A 23,556-nucleotide genomic window follows, 5' to 3' on the forward strand; every position below is an offset into this window, starting at 1 on the left:
TGCAGCCCTCTAAAATTCACCCAAGGCGCGTTAGCCACCTCTGCTGTATGGTGGGAGCTGAGCTGAGCGGGCTGCAGTTGTTCTCCTGTCCCATTTCTTTGTCCTGCAGAGCACACACATCTCCCTCCACCTCTCCTCTGTGGAGCATGGGTATCAGAGCCCCCCAAAACCCCAAGGCTGAGGCACGAGCCTGCACCCACCCCGGCTCAATGCAGGGTGCTCGCCCTCTCCTCAAAGCCTCTCCTCTCCCACCTGCTCCCCCTCAGCTGCACGGCCCCACGAACCCGCTGGGGTTAAGCGCTGCAGACAAAAGATTGTTTATCAGGACCCGACGCAGCCTCTCCCCGGAGCTGGCTCGTTTTAATTAGCCCCCATCAAAGCAGGCTGTGTCTCTCCCTCCTGAAAGGTTGCAGCGCATGATTAATGCAGGCGGCGGAAAGCAGCCGCCTCCCGCAGAGGGGAGCCCCTCTGATAAGGCCACAGCCGCAGCACCGAGCATCTCGGCCCCCCCACAACAAGGTTGGGGCTCCTTCTCCTGGGGGGGAAGCTGTGGGCAGGCTCAGGCTGCCCCAGGAGCTGGGAGAGCAGCAGGGACACAGCAGGGACGCAGCAGCTCCTGCTGATGTGAGCCCTGGGGAGATGCAGGGGATGCTCCAGTTCCCCCAGTGCCAAATTTCTGCAGCCGGTTCCCTCCCCGCTCCCACCTGCACACAGCCCGGGGTGGAAAACGCTGCAACTGAGCTGTTATCAGCTGTGTTTGGAGGCAAAGGCAGTTTAAAAGGAAAAGCCTTTGGGGAAAAGGGAGAGACAGAGGGGAGCACTCCCCCGTTTTTATTTATGCCTCTGCAGCTGCACGCAGCGCAACAACGGCGTTCAATACCCCGGAGAGCCAATTACCACCAGGAGAGCAGCCGGAACGAGGGCTGGGCCATTCTCCACTTAATTTACTAAATACAGTCTACTCGTCTCGGAAAAACGCTGCTGCTCAGGGGAAGGAACAAAGCGGGCTCCCAGCGTGAACCCAGCACCCCAGGGAGAGCAGGCACAGCCGGGGCAGAGCTCCCGGGGGCACCTTTGGGGCTCCTCTTCTCATGGGGGGAAAAAGGGGGAGGCCAGCTGGGGCAGGGGGGTGACCCCTCAGCAAGTGCTAACACAACACTGTCGTCAGGTTTTTATTTCAAACTCCAACATCCTTCCAAGAAACCAAACCACGAGAACAAAGCATGAACCCAGTAAACTGCAGCCCCCAAACTACCCGACACGGGGTGGGCTCCAGAAAGAGCTGCGGATCCCGAGCTGTGCAGACCTCCCTGCGCTGTCTGGTGAGGGGCAGCAGAGACCCTCCAAGCAGAACCTCACCAGCCTCACGCCACGGGACTGACAGCAGGGAATGGTGTTCCTGTACAGCCCTGCAGCAGAGCAAATCCCAAATCCTTCAGCTCTGCCAGGCCCAGACAGCCAACGCTGGTCCCGGTGGCCATGCCAGCACCAAACCTCCTCCTTGCCACGGTGCCAAACGGGCACCCTCCGTGCTGCCTGCCTGCAGGTTTGATGTGCAGCCCCGGGACTGAAGGACAGCGTGGCTGTAGGGCCAGAAATCCCATCTCTCTCTCTTCTCATGCACATTAACAGCTTGGTGTTGGTGGCCTTCACATCCAGCGGGCATGGCCATGCAAAGCTGATGACACAGAGACCCCCTGGGACAGGCTTTAGCTTTTTGTGATCATCAGCTCTTTGCTCGGATAAAAAGCATGAGAAAAAAAACACCTCTGCATGGGGAACCTGCTCCCTCCCCAGCACCACCTGCACGTTTAACCCCAGCAGCGAAAGCGATGCCACCCCAAAGAAACAGAGGGAACCTGGCAGCCCAGGGTTGCTCTCAGCACGCCCCACTGCTCCCCACGCTGCCCTCGCATGGGGCAGGCCCACGTTTGCTGCGTGCCCACTGCTGGGTACCCTCAGAGGAGCAGAGAAAGAAATAAACCTACTGCCCCCTCTTCTGTTCTGAACATATGGAAACCTTTACGGCCGGTCTGAAGCCCAGGAACGTGGCCCCGAGTGAGGAGAGGAAAAACGCTGCTGAAAACATCAAAGTCCAACAAAGAGGGAAGCGAAGAGGGGAAAGTGCTCCTGCTCCCCGGGAGACCGCTCGGGCTGCAGCCAGCTGAGAAACCACTCGGTGAGTCCTCACATGAACATGTCGTCGTAGCCCGGAGGGGGGAGGTGGTCAGGATCTGGCCTGGAAAGGAATTGGGAGCAGAGTCAGAGCAGGAGCGAGAGCACAACCCTGGGAGGAGGAGGAGAGCTAAGGGCAAACTGCAGAGAGCGTGCTGAGGAACTGCAGCGGCTGCCCAGGTGTCAGCGAGCACCTACCTGCCCCTGCCAGCCCCCACGGGGCCAAAGGGGTCGAATCTGGCTCCTGGTGGGACTGCTCCTGGGGGAAGGCGGCTGGGCAGACCTGTCGATGGGTCAATGCCCGGCTGCCGGAACCCAGACCGGAGAGGATCGAGGATCATTCCCCCGCTCCGACCTCTGGGGAGAGGAAAATAGCAGAGAGGGAGATGAGCTGAACAAAGAGCAAAGCGCTCCTCCTGCGGCCCTGCCCCACGCTGTGCCACGAGCAGTGCTCGGGGGCAGACCCAGGATGCGAACCCAAACTCAGCATCACGCCAAGGTGGAGGCTTGCACACAAGCCCAAACTGGAGCACCAGCAAGCACCAGGTCCAAGGCAGCGCTGTGCCAGCGACCCCTCATGGAAACACGCAGAGGGAAGCAACAGCGCGTGCCTGCCTGCCAAAAGAAACGCTCAGGTTTCCCTGCGTGTCCCCCAGCTGCTGCGAGAGGGGGCTGCAGCCGTGGAGGGGCAGCTTCCCTCTTCCCCCAGCTCCTTCGAGGAGCGTCAGGGCAGTGACAGTGGCTGAGGAGTCCCCGAGGAGCTGCTGGCCCTTTGTGCAGCGCTGCAAGGGCTCGCAGAGCCATCCGGGGCTGCCGCCAGCCTCTCCAGAGCTCTGCCTGGAAGTCATTTGCTGACCACGGCGGCTCCTCGGAGCTGCCCCACGCTGCGAGTGCCATTCCTCATAGGCGGCTTTGTGCAAACTCAGCTGGAGCCTCTGGACACCGCTGCCATCATACAAGTCATTAACAACTGCGCTAATGAGTTCCATTACGCCAGGCTGGCTGCCCAGAGAGCCCCGGGACAGCCAGGCCCCACGAGCATATGCCTGGGAGTCTGGGTCTCCAGCCCCAGCGCTGGCAGGTGTCAGCACACAAATCTGCTTCCATTTACCGTCTTTTTTGTCCTTTTACAGAGAAACTTCTGATGAAGGGCTGGAGGCGGCGAGAGCAGGGTCCCCCCCCACAACTGAACCCCCTCTCCTCATGCTATCGGGTTTCCTTCCAGCCACCCAGGCTCCAGGCCTCTCCCTCCAGCAGGGCAGGACGTTTCGAGCTGGCCCTTTTCTAGCCAAACCCGCGGAGAAGCGAGTCTTGCAAGAGGGGAAAAAATGCGATCCCCACAGGAGCGTGGTTCCAGAGAGGACTCCCCTGGGCTGCAGGGCACTTTGCAACAATTCCAAGGACTGTTTTCTGTCTGAGGCTGTGCTTTTAACTGGATTGACGGATGACAGGTTCTCCTCGCCCACCCAAACCAAAGACCCAGAGAGGGATCTGTGAAGACGAGTCCCCCAGACAGCCTGGGTGGAAGCAGGGCTTCCTCCAGCATCCCCGCTCTCGAGTGCCTCAGAAGAGCCTGGAGGCTCCCAAGCAGGACTCGGCAATCTGTGGATTTAAGCCTCCCCTTCTCCAGACTGCTGGGCTGTAGACGCAGCAGCTGGTAACATTTTGAATTAGAGGCTTACATCCACTTAACGACGTATTCAGCTTTGATTTACTGAAGGAATTAGTGCATGGTAAATGAATACAGGCTGATTATTAAACAGACGCAGATTGCAACCTATCATCTATGCAAGCGACGGGATCCTGTTACAATATTAGAACCACATTGAGGTTTAGAAACCGTCCGTCCAACCGCTCTGCGCTGAGGAACCGTCCTGCTGCCGCCCGCCCTCGGAGACACTTCACGGGATGCCTGAGCCAGGCGGACCCCGGCTGTCTGAGGAGCAGCCCCAACCTCCCCACCCTTCCCCAGGGCAGAGCAGGGGACGCTCCTCTTCTTAGGCACGCGAAGCACCGCTTCTCCCAGCCACACTCACCCGAAAGGGTCCAGGTCTTCCCCACCGACAGCAAAGGGGTTCAGGGGACGAGGCCTGAAACAGAGCACAGAGTGAGCGAGGAGGTCGGTGAGGGGCTGACCGGCCCCATGGAGCCACCAGGAGCGAGCAGGCAGCGTGTTTGGTGCTGCTGTGTGCTTACGGGAGCCTTCCCGACAGCAAGAGCAACAGCTCTGCACAGCAGGACCCAAAAAGTCTTGGGACCAGTGGGACCGAGCGGGCTCTGGGAGCTGCTCTGTGCCCAGACACAGCAATTCCCTGCTCCGGGGTGCAGCCGGGTGGGGATGTCGGTGCGCACGGCAGGCTCGCGGGAAGCTTGCAGAGATGAAGGGAGCCCTGCTGCTCCCACCGCTCCGGGCTGCAGCTGTGGATGCTGGCAGTTTCCATGCCAGGGGCTCCCTGAGCAGTGCCAGGCTCTCCAGCGCGTCCCAGGCAGCCACACAATGACAGTCCCGCTTCCAGGAGCGTGGAGGTTTTGGGGTGGCGAGCCTGCAGCCAGCTGTCACAACTCCTTGCCAGCACTATGTGCCAATAACGCGGTTTCAGAGCCATGCCCAGCTCCAGCCTGTCTGCCCACGGGCGTGCGGGGCCTCCCCAAGGAGCAGCTTGCACCCTGAGCACCAGCAGACAGCAGCGGGGCCGAAGAAACAAGAGGTGCCGTACAGGGTAGAAGCCACAGCCGGCTCCCCAGGGACAGCGGAGCCACCGCAGCGTCTCTGACTTGCGGCCAAAAAGGATTACAGCTTGTGAGGGAAGAGAGGGGGGAACCTGCCCGGCACACACGAGACATGGCTGGGCACAAAGGGGCCAAGGAGGGATGATGGAGTGGGTTGTGTGTGTCCCCTGTCCTCAGCTTTGCCAGAGGAAAGAGAAACTCACCAGGACGGCGCTCTCGTGCCCGCAGGCTGCCGAGGAGGGGCCATGAGGGGGTCGTAATCCCTGGGCAAGACAGGGTCTTCCTTCTCTGCCTTGGGCTCCTTCTCCTTTTCTGCAGGGCCTCCGAGGGGGGCGATGATACCTGAAGAGATCTTTGCCCTCAGCTCCTCCATGTTCTTGTACACCCTGAAGGGAGGAGAGGGGAGGCAGTGGGATGGGGAGGCCACGGCACCCGGGGGTGAGGGTGCTGGATGGGCTGTGAGGGGAGAGGTGAGGGGATGGACATGCCTGAAGCGTCCCTGGCACAAAACGTGCCCCCAGCTGGCAGCACGGAGGGGATGGGAAGGGGCAACAGCACACAGCAGCTCTGAGGCCCCAGCCCCATTTGAGAGGGCGGAGGTGCCTCCACCCAGCACAGCCAGGCAGGCAGTGCTCTGGAAATAAAAGCACCAGGCTGGCCACAGCCCGTTCACAGGTGGCGTGGCTGTCCCCTGGGCTATGATCAGGACCCCACTGTCTCCTGAATCTCTCTTGCTCTGCCTCTGGATTTGTACAGGACAGAAAAGTCCTCCAGGCTCTTCCTAGCCTGGTCTCTGATTCCATCTGCCCCCCTCCCTACACTGCTGGGACTTTTTCTCCTGCAGAAAATGCCAGGGAACTGCGATTACTTGTGGAAATCATCCAGGTACTCTGGGTTGATGTAGTCGGCCACCGCCAAGGTCACATCTGCCACCTTCTGAGAAGTGCGATCCTGGCAAAAGACAGGGGAAGGAAGGTGTCAGCAGCCAGGCAAAGCTGGGCCTAGGGCAGGGAGCAGGTACAGCCACAGACAGGGGCTCAGGACATGAGGAATGAGCTTGCCTTTTTTCTGTCCACATCCCTGTGCAGTGCCTGAAACCCAGGAGCAAACAAACTGCAGCGTACAGCAAGGCTCTCCCTGCTTGCTCCCCCAGCCCGGATTGCAAAGGTGAAAGACCAAAATCTCACAGCACAGTCAGAGACAAGAAGCTGTGTCATGGGGCAAAACCATCCTGGGCATGTGCTGGTTGGGAAGGGGTTTACAAACACATCCCCAGTTGGAAAAGGGACGCAGAAGGGGCAACTCCCAGGCCAGAGTCAGTCCCTGCCCATGGTAGGGGAGGTGGAATTAGATAATCTTTAAGGTCCCTACCACACCTGCCAATTCCCGCAGCAACCAGCCCGGGTACTCACCATGACATTAACGATCATACTGTCCTCCACCATGATGGCCTTAAGCAGCAGCTCACGGGCATCATCTGTGGACTTGTAGCGCAGCGTGTACACCTCCTTGTTGGCTTCCCAGCCAGCAGGCAGCAGCTCCGACTTTCGTTCATCAGGACGTGGCTACAACAGGACAGACATGCTGCTGAGACCCTGCCCACCAGGCAGAACAGAAGGGGGCAAAACCACCCCTTGTTGAGCAGGAACCAACAAAGACCCAGACTGGTGGATGATGCTCTTTGTCTCCTGGCACCCTGCAGCTCCCCAGCGTTGCGTGGCTGTCACCTTGTTTGTCCCAGCCCCACAGCAGAGCAGCTGGAGGATGGCACTGCCCCCAAACTGTCCCCTCCCGAGGTAGTGGGGGGCTTCTCTGCCAAACCAGTGCCACTGCCCCCCGTACCACATCAGGTGCCCTCCTAGCAACCCCCAAAACCAGGCTCCTGACCCCATATCCCCCTCCTCACCATCAAGACACCCACAGCAATATTCCTCCCCCCCAGCACCACACTGCCCCCTTCCCTGGCTTCCCACTGGGTCCCCCCAAACCCAACAGCAAACCCCTCCAGCCCCGTCCCCCCCCAACACTACACCAAACCCCCACCTTCACCAATGGGCCCCCCCCCCACCACCGGGACACCCCCCAACAACACCCGGGAGCCTCCCCCCTCGACTCCCAAAGCTCCAGACCCCTCCGCTACCCGCACCCCCCCCCAGCGCCCTCCCCGAGCGCGGCGGCCGGCCACGGCCGAGCGTGGGCGGGGAGCGGCGCTAGGAAAGTCCGAGGCTCGGCGGGGCCTAGCGGGGCCTAGCGCAGCGGTCGGCCGGGAACAGGAGGCCCGGCCCGGCCATGCCCGACCCGTACCTGCTCCCCAGCACCGAGGCAGCGGTAGCCGTGCCGAACCAGCTCCCAATGGAGGCCGCAGAGCAGCGCATCCTGCGGCCGGGACACGGCGGCCCGGGCCGAGGCGTACAGCGCCTCCAGCCCCGCCATGGCCGCACCGAGGAGGCGCGGCCGGGCCGGGCCCCCGCCCTCCGCCGGGCCGGGCCGGGGCTGAGATCCCCGGGGAGAGCCCGAATCGGGTCGGGGAGAGTCAAAGCGGACCGGGCCGAGCCTCACTAGGGGGCCCCCGTCCCCTGCTTTAAGCCCCGGGGTTGGGGGGAAATGGAAGCCGCAGGGAGCGAGGGGCAGCGGTGCTCCAGGGCCGGCCCCCCTGCTGGGGGATCACGGCGTGGTTTGGGCTGGAAAGGGGCAGACGTTGTTAATTATTAAGATTAATATTGTTAAGACCACCCCTGCCGTGATCAGGGGCATCTGCCCCTCTGTCGGGTGTGCAAAACTCCCTCTAACCAGACTGTGAGCCCTTCAGGATCCACAGCTGCCCTGTTCCAGCATCTCACCCCCTTCAGAGTGTAGTTTCTTCCATATACCCAACCTAAATCTGCCCTCTTTTGCATCAAAACCCCTTGTCCTGTTATTTCAGGACCTGGTAAAGTCTTACTCTCTCTTCCGTACATGCCCCCTCTGTATGTTGGAAGGCTGCAATAACGTCAGCCTGGAGACTGCTCATCTCCCGGCCAAACAACCCCAACTCTCGTCAGTCTTTTCTCCATGTTCATGGCCTCCTCCAGACCTCCTCTATCAGGTCCAGGTCCGTGTCTGTCTTGTACTGGGTCCCCAACCTGGATGCAGAACTCCAGGTGGAAAGCGGAGCAGAGGAGGATCACCTCCCTCGACCTGCTGGCCAGGTTCCTTGTGATGCAGCCCAAAACACAGCTGGCTTTTTGGCCTACAAGTGCACACTGCTGCCTCATAACCAATTTTTCACCCATCGGTAGCCCAAAGTCCCTCTGTGCAGGGCTGCTCTCAGATTGCAGGGAGGCTAGGGTTTTTATTCCCCCAAAAAATTTAGCACTACTGCATGCCAGGTCTGTGTCGTTGCTGCCTCTCGAGGCTGTGGACGTGGCAGGGCTCCAAGGGGGCTCCATGTGGTGGTACCAACCTCACCGCCTGCTGTGAGCAAGAGGTGCCCAAAGCAGCCACGTAGTTGGGAATTTTGCCTGGTTCCTGCTCCCTAACCCCGGGCTCTTCCTCACCAAGGATCAGCCTGTGACCAAACCATTTGCTGATCCAGTTATTAAAAATCTGGAAGAACCTGTGGCTGTGCTCACGTGCGCATCCCTATTGAGTATTTCCCTCGGCACCCAAAGGGACCAAAAGTGCGATCAGCTAATGACAATGTTATTCTGGTTCTTTCCACATCTCCTTTCCCTGTTTATAACACTTGAGTTCTGCTTAAAGTTGCCACTGAGCTGTAGTCAGGGGCTCTGTTTCCTGGCCCCGCTGTGGCCTGGGGCTGGAGCCGGTGTCTCTGGCGTGTCCTCAATGCGGGTGGCAGGAGGCTGGGGCTGGAGTGGTCCTGGATAAAGCAGCCTCATGCCAGGGAAAGCCATCATCTGCTGCTTTCCCAATCTGAGATCTAGCTCCTTTGGGGATGCTCTGATTCATCTTGACTTCATTATGCGTCTATTAATTAACTCACACTGTCCGCTCTTTCCATTTCCCCCTCAAGAAGTCACTGAAGCTGAACAATTGACCACAGACCGTCCTCACTGCTCAGCGCTGCCCGTTCCCGTGAATCATTTCCCTGGTGGCTGTGGAAATGTTGCACCTCTTGCTAATGCCCCCATCAGTCCCAGCTCCGCAGAAGACACCCGTGGCATGGAAGCCAAGAGAGCCGAGCTGGCCAGGTGGGAATGGGCAGGAAATTAGCACCGATTTCCACAGAGCCAGGGCTTCGCAATAGGAATGTGGGACTCAGCTCCTGCTTTGCTCATTTGTGAGGTTATGGGGGGAGTGTGGGGAACAGGATGTGTTTTGTGGGGCTGTCAGACTCATATGGTCCCGGTGCCTGTATGAGCTGGGCAGGAGCTGCAGGAGCCCTGTCCTGAACCCTGGAGAGCCTCACGGGGTGGTGGGCGCAATGGACTGGGGGACACGGGGACACGGGGACACAGGGACACAGGCTCGGTGCAGCTGGACATCTCTGCCCCTTGCTCTGGGAACAGGGTCTGGAGGGTGGGCAGCTCCTGGGGGCTCGGGGCTCTCCTGGGCAGGCTGAATCCTTCTGGGGGTGGCTCGAGAAATGCAGTCCCACGGATGTGTCTGCTTCATCTGATCAGGATTCGATGAGAACACCAGGAAATGCTGGAGCCGGGGCTTTTCCATTGCGGGGCCTGTGATTCACGGCCAGGATGGGGACCTGGAGCTGCCCGCCAGTCCCCAGGTTGGTGCCTCCGTGCTGATGGAGGCCAGCTGGGCACATGCAGACATTAAAAGACTTTCTGGCTCCGTTTTATCCAGCAGATCTTCTAGCGGGGATGAAGGCTGAGATCCTCTCCACCCTCACACCAACCTGGGGCACGGCCTCCTGCATCCCCACGGGTGCCAGCCGTACTGAACCACACACGAGGGGTGACTGGGGGTGTCCTGGGGGGCTGCAGGAGCAGGGCTGAGACCCCCAAGCACCCCTCTGATGGGGTACAGCGGGATGCCCTCCGTGCATCCCCTCCCCAGGGCTGCATCCCCCATGCCCGGGGCTGGCTGCCGCTAAATCAGAGCTGCCCCTGCCGAGCCCATGGTGCCTGTCCCCCCTCGTCCCTCCTTTGCCCCAGCTCCTGGCTCACTGCAGCTCGCTGATGATGAAAACCTCTGGCCACATGAAAGTGGCTCCCCTAACGCCAGTCTCGCAGCCTGCAAGCTACGTGGGAGGCAGCGGACGGCACAGCCTGGGCCGGGATGCGGCAGCCAAGTCGTTAATGAGGTGATGAGGATTGCAGAGCCGGCTCGTTAGTGCTGCAAGGCAAGCGCGTCACGGCGGCCGCCGCAAACGCTGGGGCTGGCGTTGGACAGCAGGCGAGGTGGCCGGCAGCTCCGCACCGCATCCTCTTTGTGGGCTGGTGGAGCAGAGCCGGGGGCAGGAGTGACGTGGAGGGAGCCACGTGAAGCCCCCGGAGCAGCCAGCGCCCTGCGCACATCACACGGGTTCCTCAGGATCCACTGCTGGATCTGGAAGGAACCAGTAGCAACCCTTCTGCTCCTGGTGCTGGAAATGCAGAGGAGCCTCGTGTGGCCCTTCTCCTCCCTCTCTAACCCAGGAGAGCGGCAGGATTTGGGCCTCGTGGTGGAGAGAGAGGAGGCAGGAGCCGGCCGGGCGCCGGCAGGTGGAGGGATGCATCAGCCGGGGCTCACCTCCGTCACACAAACCACAGCCTCCCCTGACCTTCATACTTTCCCACTGCCTCACTGCTCCCGGTGGATGCGCCCACTGCAATGTCGTAAGGAGGAGGAGAGGAAACCGATTTCTCAATCGCCTGCAGCCCGTGAGCCCTCCGTGCTGGGAATGGCAGCCAGCAGGGCCAGGGCGGCTGGCTCACCGGTGTGCTGTGCCGTGCTGTGCCGTGCCATGCCATGCCGTGCCGTGCCATGCCGTGCCATGCCGTGCCATGCTGTGCCATGCCGTGCCGTGCCGTGCCGTGCCACGCTGCACCACGCTGGGCCACGTGCACCAGCCGTGGCACGGAGCCGGGCAGGAGAAGGCAGCGAGGGGCCACGGCCAATTCCTGGCTGGGATTCCTGCGAGCAGCCGCGGCGGCTCCGCAGGCGTCGGGAGCTGCTGTCATTTGAGAGCATCGGCCCGCCCTTGGGTCGGCGCGCTGTTTATCCTTTCTGCGGATGGGGAAACCACTGCACATCACCTGGCTGAGGCCGAGCAGGGCTGGGTGCTGGGGGGTGGCTCCTGCCGGGTGCCCACACGTGGCTCTGTGCGCACGGAGCCTCCCTGGCAAGCAGCCCGAGGGATGGGATCCCCACTCCTGAGCCTGCTCCACTGTTCGGCCCTCCTTCACGCAGCTCTGCTCAGCCACCCATCACCTACTGGCACGAAAGGAGCCACCAGAAGGTGGCCAAAATCACCGTGCCAAAGGGCTGAGGGTGGGACGGGGCACCGGTGGCTCGTGCTCCTGGAATTAGTTTCGCCCTTCACTTTCTTCCTTCGTTTCCTTGAGAGGGGAGGTAGTCGCTCCGTGAAAATTTGTCCTCCTCTCTGTTTCCCCCAAATTCCAGGGAAAGATGACACCGAGGCAGGAGAAAGGAGCTTTTTCTCTTGCGGAAGAAATTCAAACCACATGCGGGCGGGTTCGCCGCAGGAGCAGGAGGAGGGACCAGGCTGCGGGAGAGCAGGCTCTTGACAGCGATGTGAAACGTAAAGTCAATTAGCACTTTCAGGACTCTGAACATGCTCGAGTGCTGCGTTTCAGGCAGGCATAATCCCTGTCTGAGGGATGCTGCCAATAGGCTTTGAAAATAATTAGGAAGCCCAGAGCCCCAGTGCTTCCCAGAAAAGGCTGTTAGCTCTGCGGTGGAAACCTTGCTTGCAGGGAGCGCATCGCGCAAACACAGCCCTGACTCATCAGCTGGAACTGAGCTCGGTTTTCGGGAGGTTAACTGGCTGGAGCGTTATCCCAGATGGGGCTCCTGTGCTCCCTGTGCTTGCCTTAATTCTAGGGATGCCCCACACACCTGAGAGGAGCCGGGGCAGTTTTGTGGGATTTGTGTCACCCAGAGATACCGACACCCCTTCTGAGGGGCAACAGGGATGGGGAAACTGAGGCACGGCGCTCTTCCAGCACCTGACCCATCAGCCTGGAGGGCAGCAGCAACCTCAGCCCCCCCGACACCTCCGCCTGCAGCCCGGGCAGCCGCCGCCGTCCTCCTCCAGCTCTCTGGGGACCTCGGCCATAGATCCGCACGGCTCGGGACGGGCTTTGGAGGAGGAAAACAAGGCCATCAATCACCCTTGCTTCACTGCAGCCCCAGCCCGCAGGCAGGGCCGGCTCCCATTGTGCACAGCCGGGGACCCCCCGCATCAAAGCGGCCCCGGAGGGCAGTGCCCTGCCCGCCAGCTGCCGCCTGCGCTCCCCGCGCCGCCTCTGCCCCGCGGCCACGCCGGGCACCGGGGTGCAAAACCAGCGCCTGCTCGGCACGGCGGGGGATGCCCGAGGCCACCTCGCTTGGGGACAGCATCAAAGGCACGGAGGATGCTGCTGGGGAGCAAATCCTGCTGTCTGCCCCTTCCCTCTGCCAGGGTGAGGAGGAGGAGGCTGCGGGCAGAGGTGCTGCGTGCGGAGGAAGAGCCGGCCTCAACCCCGGGCTGCCGTCGAGCTCGTCCCGGAGTGCTTTGGACGCCACGTGAAGGCCCCCGCTCCCCTCAGCACAGCCTTCCCTTCGCAGTTTCTTCCATGACACACGGTGGTTGCTTCCTGCGGCTCTGCCCGGCGCTGCTGCAGACAGTACATTCGGTTTGGGATGGCGCCTGCAGCTCCCCAGCATTTCTCTCTCCGTCTCAGGCACGCACGGATGGTATGAGGCAGCGTGCTCGGGGAGTATCAGCTTGCCCGCGCCGTGCTCTTGGGCAATCGCTCGCATTTCTTCGGGGGAGCTGGTGGCAAACGGCCCCAGGTGGAAAGGGCCCGCTGGGGGCTCAGAATGGGGTCGGGGTAACCACACGGGGCACAGGGCACGGCACCCCAACACCCCGAGCGGTGGGTGCAGCAGTGCCACGGCAATTTTGGTGCAAAACCCTAAATATCCCCGATGTCCACATTAGCAAGGGGATGGGGAGACCCTGCCCGTGCCCCCCCAGCAGGAGGGAGCAGCCCCACTGCCTGTGCCCACCGGGTTTCGCCCTCCCCGTGCGCACGGGGAGCTGAGTCTGCAACACCCTGGGACCAAAGCTCGCCCCTCTGCAGCCTGGGGCGCAGGCTCACGGATGGTGTGCAGCAACTGATGTCTTTTCCAGCTCACTAATTAAGACATAGAATAAAAGTTATTATAATGCTGGGCTGTGTGCTTAAAGGGAAACTTCTCCTCAAGGTGCCAGGTATATTAAAAGAAGGGGGAGAGCAACAGGCGGCGAGGGAGGGCTGTGAGCTGGAAAAAGGGCACGAGGGGAGGGAAATGCCAGGGAGGTTGGGCTGTGCCAGCACAGCGGAGACACAGCGGGGATGGGGGATGCAGCACCTGCATCCCTCACCTGCACAGCACCTTTGGGGACCTCCGGGGACCCCAGTGATGGTGGCTGTGGGGTCCCAGGCACTGGGGGGCAGTGGGTGGCTGTGCCCCGGGCATCACAGCGAGGCAGGAGGCCCCCTGCTCCTCCGTGTGCCCAGAGCATCCCCTGCGGGGCTGACATCCTGGCATGGCTCATCCAAATCTGTCCCAGTTTTCCCTTTTTTTAACTGGTAGGAAACCGCCCCAGCGGGGGCTGCTGAAGCAGGAGCACTCCTGGCATCACCGACCTCTGGGGATGAGAGGATCCATGGGGTCTGGGGGTGCTGGGGCTGCAAAAAGCCCCCAGCTCCTGCACCCAGCCCCAGGGGCGCAGGGAGCCCCCCGGCGAGGCTGGGGGTAACAGGGCCGTGGCCCCCGGCCCCCCCGCCCACCTACACCGGGTGCCTGCAGCATTTTGCACTTACACATGTAAAGCATTAGGATTTGTTTAGAAGCCTTTTATTGTCGTATTTTGTTCTTTATTTCCTACAAATTAAATTTGCTGAGGGATATGTGCGGATTGTGAAATTATTATGAGAATAGTTCCTCTGGGTTTTTTAATTTCCTTTGTATTAAATTTTTTACGGGCTTTTAAAAGACTATGAAAAATTCACCAAAAAAAAAAAAAAGAGGAAAAAAGGATAAAATGAAAAAAGAAGTAGGCATACCAGGGAGGGAAGGAGAAGCTCCTGGGAAGGTGACCAGGCCAGAGCTGGGAGCAGCCACTGCTGCCACCAGCACCAGCACCAGCCTCCCTTCGTCTTCCCTGCGGGGTTGGCGATGCGTTGGGGCTCGGTGGGACGAAGCCGGCAGCCCCAGCACCCGCCGTGGTGGGATCTGCGTCCCCCGGGAGCCCTTTCCACGCGACAATGCCCCAGTTCCCCGAGCTGCAGGGAGCCAGGAGGGCGCCCGGCCGGGCTGCACCTCCTGGAAGTGCTCCCGAGCCCTTTCGCTGCCGGGGCGCACGGCGGCGGCGGCGGTGGCGCAGCCGTGCCACCCTCCTGGCCCTCGCGTCCCCTTGCGCTGGGTGTTTCCAGCTTATTAAAATCGCAGACACATTTTTCATCTCTTTATTTCTGCGACTGTCATCGTCATTGTTTCGGGCTGGTGCAAATTGGGAACTGGCCGTCCACTGACGCTGCTGCTCCGCTCCAGCCGGCAGCCGCCCTCGCCCCCGGGATGCGCAAAGGGCCCCGCGCCGGAGACAGGGATGGGGACAGGATGGGGACAGGGACTGGGATGGGGACAGGGACAGCACCATCCTCCTGCCACCGCTTCCCTGGGAGCTTCTGAGCCACGGCAGCAGCATCCCTGCGCCCGGGGCACCGGGGACATGCGTCCCCTTCCCTGATCCCTGCTCCCCGTCCAGAATTGTCACCGTGTGCTTCCCCGCACCAGGAGGGAGGGGATCGTGCTGCACCTCCAGCTGTGCGGGACGAGCTGGTGGCTAAGGAGGACATCAGGAACTCTCCGTTAATAATGAGGGAAAGGAAGAATTCAGTGAATGCATAACTTAAATCAGGAGAGAGAAAATGCCAGGTCTGCGCGCAGCCAAATTGTCCGGTTTGGTGGGAAAGGGAAGGGAAGGGAAGGGAAGGGAAGGGAAGGGAAGGGAAGGGAAGGGAAGGGAAGGGAAGGGAAGGGAAGGGAAGGGAAGGGAAGGGAAGGGAAGGGAAGGGAAGGGAAGGGAAGGGAAGGGAAGGGAAGGGAAGGGAAGGGAAGGGAAGGGAAGGGAAGGGAAGGCCCAACACGATGTTCCCTCTGACCACCACATCCCTCTGCCCCGCAGTGACATTCAGACCCTGGTGACGCTGGGGACCGAGTCCCACCCTGCCCGCATCATCCTGCCCGGCGTTTCCTCTGGGACAGGGCAGCGCGGGGTGCTCACCACCTTGCTCTGCCCATCCCCAGTGCTGCTGCCACGAGCTCCAGCTTTGGGAAAAAGAATGCGCAATCGGAGCACACCCCAGGAGCCTGCTCTGGGGAGCTGGAGCCTTGCCAGGGGTCGGCTGCACCTTTGGGGGTGCCCTGGCCCCGTTTATCACTGGGGTCACAGGGTGGTGGCTCGTCCGGGACCAGGGACCCCAACCATCGCTCTCCCCGCCACGCGCAGGCAAATTCCTTTCTCATGAGCAAGAAATATGAGTTCTCCTTTTTTTTTTTTTTTTTTTTTTTTTTTTTTTGTTCGGGAATAAAATATTTTTTAAAAATGAAATCAAAACCTATTTACTTCTTTGTGGTCTCAGTGGTCTCCAGCCGTGTTTGTTTTCGTCTGGAGCTCAACGCGGTGCTGCCGGGGCGCCTGCAGTCTGTGCACGGCCCTGAAGGGATGGCAATGAACCTGGGTGCCCCCGGCCCCGCTGCCCACCCCGTGCCCCCACGGGCAGCCCAGAGGCTTCACCCCACGGGGGTTCGGTGGCAGAGGATGGGAGCGAAGGGTTTTTGCTGTGTGGTCTTCCGAGGGGGGCTCAGATCAGGCAAACAGCATTGTTAAAGAGCAGACAACATCGGTAACCTCTAATTATCCCCTCTCCTCGCGGGAGGAGGCGTTTTGCACCCGGGGGAGGCCGTGCCACACATCACCCTTTCATCGCAGTGTGATGGGATTTTCCCCCAGCGCTGCTGATTGGAACCAGCCGAGCTCCCGCAGCGCGGCCCTGCTCCACGCCGCCACCCCGAGACCCCCCAGGGGCACCGTCGCCCCCCCAATGGGACCCCGCTTTGGGGAAGGGCTGACACAGCTGAACCAAAGCACGGGCCTGCATGGAAATGCCCCTGCCTTTGCAACGAGGTGGTGTGAGGTTGGTCCCTGTCCCCATTCCATCCCCATCCTCATTCCCATCCCATTCCATCCCATCCCATATCCCATATCCCATATCCCATATCCCATATCCCATATCCCATATCCCATATCCCATATCCCCATCCCATCCCATCCCGTCCATCCCATCCCATCCCCATCCCATCCCATCCCATCCCATATCCCCATCCCCATCCCCATCCCCATCCCCATCCCATCCTATCCCCATCCCTACCAATTGTCTCAGCCCTGAGCGGTGCTAGGACCCCGTGGCAGCGGGACCTCAGCCCCAGGTTTCCCATAGGTGCCCCAGTGCACCCCAGGGTGCCCAGGTGCACGCGGGAATCTCGGGAGCTGAACCATCAGATAAATCCTGCTGAGAACTGCAAGGAAAGGCCGGGACAAGGGCACTGGGTGACACCGTCCCTCTCTGCCACCATCCCCGCTGTCCCCCCAGGTGGGGAGCCGTAAAAACCCCAAATACCGCGGGGAGGCCGGATGGCACGCTAAGAGCGCCCGGAGTGAGTGCGTGGCAGGGAGGAGGGTGGGGATTTGTGGAAACGTACTCCTCCTGGCAGACATTTTGCCTTCATTTAATCTTTTTTTTTTGCTCGGATTCCCAAGCGGAGAATTCTTTCCATCAACTAGAGCTTGCTGGAGCAGCTCCGCTCCCGGAGCACCGTGGGCACCAGGGACCCGCCAAGGGCTTGTGCCACCGCGTCCCCTCCACGCCTCCCTCCCGTGACACTCGTGGCGAGGTCGGGGACACCCGTGGCCCTGTGCCACCTTCCCGCGCCGTGCGTTGGCCGAGGCGCTCGCCAGCCCCGGCCCTTTCCTCCCCCTGCTGTGGTTTCGGCGTTTCGGGGGCTGGTGACGGCGCTGAGCCTCTGCTGCGCGCCCGGAGAGAGGAGCTGCCCGCAGAGGAACGGCGTTTTAAACAAATCAGGAGTATTAAAGCGAGCTTTGTTTCTATTCCAGCTCCCGAAAATTGAATTTGTTAGTGGCATAAACAGGATATAAAGGGCTGAAAAGGAGAAGAAAATATATAAAAAAAAGAGAGAGTGGGAAGCGCTTTTCTCCGTGGCTTTCCCTGCGATGGAGGAAGCGACCTGTGGGGACCACATCACTCCTGTTCGTTATTAAAATCCCATTCCTAATCGTGAGCAGACCCTGCTCCCTCGCTCCCTTTCTCCTTGCCTTCATTTTGGGTTGGGATTTGGACTCCCCGGTGCCAGCGCAGGGTTGGGGAGGTTCAGCAGGAGCAGTCCCGGTGCCAGCACTTGGGCTGGGTCCCTCGGTCACCAAAGCCCGCAGCCACCCAGCACCACAGCCCTGCCCCGGGACCTGCAGCACCCTCCGGGCTGAGCCCCCCTTGGCCAAAAAATCTCGGACAGCTTTAGGATGGAGCGCGGGGGGGCAGGATGCGGCCACCTGCAGCCCAGCTGCCCAAATGAGCTCTGCTCCCCATTGCACAGGGGCTTTGAAGACATTCCCAGCCCGCTTATCCTTCCTCCCCCATCAGTGGGAGAGGGATCAGTGGTGGATTTATTTATTTTCACCCCAAAATACGAAGATGGGCTCTACCACTAGCCCCGGGGATGCTCAGCCGGATCAGGGCCCTGGGGGGCTGGCTCCATCCAGCGTGCCGGGGCTGCTCCTGGCGCTCCGGGTTTTAGTAAAACAAAGGTCTTCCCTTCGTGATTTACACACTTTCCTTTTTTTTTTTTTTCCTCCCCAAATTCCCGTTGGTTGGTGGTGCTCCCTGACGTCAGCCGCGAGCGGGGCCAACTGCCAGGTGGTAACAATTTTCCTGAACATCGCCTAAATATAATTATCACTCTATTTTCACTTCAGAAATATTAAAGCTTGTGTCCCTCCTGTTATTAATTCTGAGAAAAGCCCTCACGGGTCACCGTGACTCACGGTGCCGCCCCGCTGCGCCGTGCCGCCGGCCCCCTCGGGGGTGACGGGCTCGTGTCCCCAAATCCCTGCGGCACCGGCAGCCACCGCAGCCACGGGGAGCATGGCCTGGGGACGGGATGTCCACGGGGGGAGGATGGATGAAGGGTTTGGGGACACCAGAGGAGGAACCTGCATCCCCAAGGGGGACCAAACTCCCCATTTCCCATGGATGGGGCGCAGGACAGCCCAAGGGGGACTCGGTGAGCTTGGGAGCAAGGGACAAGGACCAGGAGGGGACACACCTGGGGGCACGGCAGGGCAGGGGCTGCGTGGGGTCAGCCTGGACTAGCCCCCCGGGGCAGCACCCAGCCCCGTGGCTGGCCGTGGGCCGTGCGCTGCGCATCCTTCTGCCAGCGGCACGCGGCCGATCCGAGGGCTGGCTGGTGGCGGGCCCTCAGGGCGCGCCGTTTCCTTCCAGCTCCCTGCCCAAAAGCATGGCCAAATTCCTTCAGTTTGGGGCCAGGGCAGGCAGGAGGAGAGGAAGCAAGGAGCCATTAGCGCTGGTCCTGCTACAAATTGGATCCTGCTCCCTGCGCCGTATCGGGTTTGCCGGGAGTGGAGCCACGCGGCCGTGCGCGCTTCGAGCCACAGGGGCAGCAGCAGCCCCGGTGGCCCCCCCGGTGCTGCCTTTGTGGGGTGGGCTTTTGGGATCCGAGCACCAGCCAAGGCTCTGAGCCCTCATGCACGTTGGGCTGTCAGGGTTTGCCTTCCCTCGGGCACCCACAGGCAGAGCTGCCGGTCCCGGCACCGCACCGAGCCCCCCGGCCACCGGCACGTGCCACAAGCCCTGGTGCGGCCAGGAGAGCCCTGGGTGTGGGGACCACGAGCACAGCAGCTGCTTCTGCCACCCCCCCCCAGGCTCTGCAGTGTCTGGGGGGGGGGATTTCAGCATCCAGGACCACGATCCTGCCCAAAGCTTTTGTCTTCTGCTGAATTCCTCCTTGCGAGAGTCATCCGCTGGAGTCAGAGGATTTGCCCTCCTGGGGAATGATGTGCGAGCGAGAGCTGCGGAGTCACATTCGAATTATTTGAAAAGGGATCGGGCTTCTGAGTGTTGAATCACGTGGAGCCAGGAACACTCATCTGACTGATGCCTCCATCTGTCTTTCCCAATAGTTTCCTTAAATAGCATAAATATTAAGAGAAATTCAACTGGAATTTGGCATAAATGGTTCTTAGGAGACCAGAAGAGGGCCAGCTGCTAAAATACCACTGGCTTGCTCCCTTCCAGTTACAAACACATGATTTTCGCTGCTAGGAAAGCCAGAGGCAGCTCCTGGCCGTGCCTGGCAGAGAGGAGGATGCTCCGTGGCCGCTGAGATTCAGCTTTGTGGCACAGAACATCGCGCCCGTGTGTGAGCAGCACAGGCAAAGGGCACTCCGGGGAGCAGCAGCAGCAAAGCCACCTGCAGCACACTCCAACATCCCCGTGTCCCTGCAGCTGGCCCTGTCCCACCATGTCCCTGCATTTCCAGGCTGCCCAAAGCCAGACCTGCTGCGGGAAGTGCCCCCGGGGCCCCATCCTGCTCCCCGGAGCCCATTTCCCTTCTTCTCAGAGCCTTCCCGGAGTCACGGTATGGCTGGGGAGGCAGGAATTGCTGCAACAGGAGGAGCTTTCTGACCATTTTTTTTTGCAGTCTTCAGTTCCCCGAAGCTCTCCTCTGCCTTTCTCATTTAGCTTCATCTCCGCTCAGCTCTCCCAAAAAACCCTCAGGCAATCGCCGAGCCGGGAGATGGGTTTGTGGTCCGGGTCGGCGCGGGGCACTTCCCACACCGAGCTGGTCTTTACTTCGTCCAGCCAGCTTGGCGGCTTCTCGACTTCCAAGCAGAGCTTGCAGGATTTCAGTAGCACATGTGGGAAGGAGATTGCTATCGGCTGTGAGCCGGCCTTGGCGTGCGATCACTTGTGGAAACGCCGGGGACCGGGGGCGCTTTCCGCGGGGCCCCCAGCGCCGACGCTCTCCCGCTCCTCAGAACCAAACCACCCCCAGCTCCCAGCCCTCCCGTCCACCTCCCTCTTCCACCTGCTCGTGGCAAGACGTCTCCAAACCCTGCACCACATCCCGCCGGCACCCACCCCGTGCGGCCATCCCCGTGCCACCGGGATCTGCCCCGGTGCCACCTCTCCGCGGGGACGCCCGGTGGCACGGCAGCAGGTGAGCCCAGCGCCGGCCGTGCCCTTCCCCGAGCCCGCCGGTGCCACCCGGCGCCGAGCCCGGCCCGCGCCAGCCGCCGTCATGTTTTTCCCATTCTGACAGCTGTACGGAAATTGGAAGGCGACGCTGACATGTGTCAACAATAACCAGCGAACAAGCGCCGAAGGCGGCGTCTGTCCCCACCACCTAGAGGAGGCTGGCCACTCTTGGCTCAAATCACGACAAGTTGCGGCTGGGAAGCAGGAGTATTGTTTCAATTATTTCCATTATATAAAGTCAAGCCATTTAATATATTCTGCCTCAAAGGGGCTAAACTAAAGAGATAAAATAAACACTGGAAATCTGCTCCGCTGGCAAGGAGGAGGAATTTGGTTTCGACACCAAACCTTCGCTCCCACCTCTCCGTTCTCCTTCGCTTTCCTCCTCCCGTTTCCCTTCTCCTCCCGCTGCCCCTCTGCCTTCATCACCTCTCAAGACCAATTCCATCTCTTGGATTCGCTTCTGTTTTGGCAGCCGGGCTGCTCGGAGATTGTGCAGCCGCATCAGCGGCCAGGAGCGAGCAGAGCTGGCCGAGCCGCGGGCTGGCAGGAGGGGAGCGGGAGCTGAGGTGGAAACCGGGCCCCCAGGACCCATCCAAGCTCCGGACCTGATGGTTTGGTGTCCCCAGAGGGACCAGTGGGATGCAGGAATGGGGCCTGGCCCTGGTTGGGGCATGGAGGAGGAGGAGGAGGAGGAGAGCGTGCCGTGGGGCTGCGGCGAGCTGCTCCACACGCTCGGCTGACTCACGGCGTCGGTGCTGCGGTCAAGCTGCGCTCACGCCCTGCTGGGACAGATGACTTCTCCCAGAGGGCTGCGAGCATCTCAACGGCTTCGCTTGCCCAAGCCCACAGCAAGGGGCTTTGATCGGGAGCTGCTTCCCACCCCGGCCACGCTCTCCTCCCTCCCTGGGTCTCGCCAGCCCAGGTGTTCCCAATATGCCGCTCATGTAAGGGCAATAAACCCGCAGCTCGGCCTTTCCCGGCACGTTTCTCTGCGCATCTGCAGGGCGCAGCGCTCAGCCATCCCCGTGCAGGTTCGTGGTGGTGCGGGACGACCGGGCAGAGCCCCGGGGGAGGCTGGAGGTCCGCAGGAGGTGGCGGTGCCGTGGGATGCCCGGCGAGGCCGCGGTGCGGCGCGAGGTGGAGCCGGCGTTTCGTAAGCGCTGGGGAAAGGGCCTCTGCCGAGCTGGCGCAGGGAGCGGCTGTGAATTTCCATTCCTGTGGGAAGTGGGCTGCCACCGTCCAAGCATCTGGGGTTGTTATGATGGGAGAAGAATGCCAAATATTTTTCTTCCTTATCCACTACCATCCGTTGAAATCCTCCCCTGATCAAACCCATATTCATCGCTTTGGATGCACGAGGGCCTCTGCTTTCAGCGAGCCGTCCCTCCCTGCAGCCAGCCCCGCACGCACGGCTGGAAACCTGGGGAGACGGCGACGCCTCGCCCACGTCCCTCCACCCCTCCGAGGAGCTCCTGCCCTCGTTTCCAGCCGGCCCCACCAGGACTCTTCGCCACTCCGCTGCCTCGGCTGGGTGCGTGCCCGGTGCCAGTGTCCCCGGCTGATCCACCGTCCCCTCTTGGAGCCCCAGCATCCCAAAATCACCCGTCCGGCACGGCGGCAGGCACGTGCGCCACGGCCCCGGTGTGCGCGTGCCTCTGGGCCACGCGGGGAAGCAGGCGGTGCTGCCTTGGAGGGCCACCAAGATTTTCCAAAGATGAAAGCGTGCTCAAGTGTCAAACAAACTTTCCAAATTATCTTGCTGGACATTTTCTCCCTGGTGCTTTGGAAGACGGTGGAGGAACATTTCATTCCCTCCGCGCTGGCATGGTGAGGAGCTGCATGAGGGAGCTGCTCGCTGCCAGCGGCGCCCGCGGGCTCAGCCTTTGTTCCTCGCCGGTATCATCTGTGAGTCAGCCCAGCCGCTCTGGCCGGGGCCCCGGCCGGGCACCTCGCCCCGGCAGCCCCAAAACGCCTCCGGAGAACAAAGAGGTAACAGGCGCCTGATTAATTAGCGGACAACAAATCATCCCTTCCCACTGCAATTTTCAGAGGAGTAGTCATAAATAGGCAAATTAAGGCAAATGACGGGATTTATCTGCTCCTTCGTGGACACTCAGCACCCATCGCGGGCTCGTTAGCAGCAAAGCGCGCAGCCGGCACAGTAGCACTGCTTTGGTTGGCAAAGCCTCCTGGTGCTATTGTACGGCCAGAGTGATGAGCTGAATGACTCCCGGCGTGCCGTCCCCGAGGACCCATTGCTAACGAGAGCTACCTAATTAGCGGGATGCAGCACAGGGCATGGCCTCGGAGGCCGGGAGCAGGGCGGCGATGCTGCGGCCAGGGCGCGGGTGTCAGGAACCCGGCTCAGCCCCTCGCCCTTCCCCATCTCCCCGCTGCTGTGGCCAGCGGGGCTGTGCCATGCCTGGCAGGTAGGGGCTGCTGGCCACGGGGTTTTGGGTTTTAATACATAAAATGTGTTATTTACAGGCAAACTGAGTGGCTCCTTGGAGGAGCGGTGCCTGGGCACGGTGCTGGCTCTGCACCGTGCCAAACAGCCAGCCTGGGAGATGCCGCTGGCTTGGGCTCCACTCGCCCATGCTGGAAGAAATAAAGTGTTACCCGGGGAAGGGGCCCTCTCCTGGCCCTTTCACATCGCCTCCCTTCCAGCCCCAGACGAGGAGAATTGAAATCAGCCTGCCGGGAGCTAGGCTGGGGCGAGGAGCTGCCAGTGGCCAGGGTGCGAGCCGAGCTGAAGCTGGGGCTGCCCTCGGTGATGTCTGTCACCTCTAAACCCGCAGCAAACCCCACAAAACTCATCCATACTCTTCTTTCTCTCCACGCTGCTGCTTTTGGCTAACGTGAAGGTGGAGCATCGTCCCAAAGTCCCCTTGTTGCGCCGCCGTGGCCACCTGAACTTGTCCCTCTCCAAAAGTGCTTTCCTGCACAGGCCGGCTCTCGGTTTTTGGGGTTTGCATCTCCAATCCCCCACACCACGGTGAGCGTCCACGTGGACGGGCACGGGCTTTGTCTGACCCGCTGCCAGGCACCCTCGGAGCTCTCCACGCTCCCAGACGGGGCGAGCACACGCCGTGCAACGAAGCAGGCAGCTGGCTGCTCGGCACTTCTTGGGTTTCCCTGTGCC

The 23,556-nt window shown here is 61.0% G+C and overlaps 1 protein-coding gene across 1 annotated transcript; it reads right to left on the reverse strand.

Annotated features, from left to right (window-relative positions):
- Positions 1-1,159: 1,159 nt before the first annotated feature.
- PSMF1 (proteasome inhibitor subunit 1) lies at positions 1,160-7,494 on the reverse strand. The gene is made up of 7 exons (XM_027473279.3): positions 7,210-7,494; positions 6,318-6,470; positions 5,774-5,856; positions 5,109-5,291; positions 4,212-4,265; positions 2,374-2,532; positions 1,160-2,239 (listed from the first exon to the last, which is right to left on the reverse strand). Exons 1-7 carry the CDS (start codon positions 7,336-7,338, stop codon positions 2,188-2,190), a joined length of 813 nt encoding a protein of 270 aa, XP_027329080.3. The 5' UTR covers positions 7,339-7,494; the 3' UTR covers positions 1,160-2,187.
- Positions 7,495-23,556: the final 16,062 nt, after the last annotated feature.

Source organism: Anas platyrhynchos, chromosome 21 (genome assembly GCF_047663525.1).
Source record: "Anas platyrhynchos isolate ZD024472 breed Pekin duck chromosome 21, IASCAAS_PekinDuck_T2T, whole genome shotgun sequence".
NCBI lineage: Eukaryota > Metazoa > Chordata > Aves > Anseriformes > Anatidae > Anas > Anas platyrhynchos.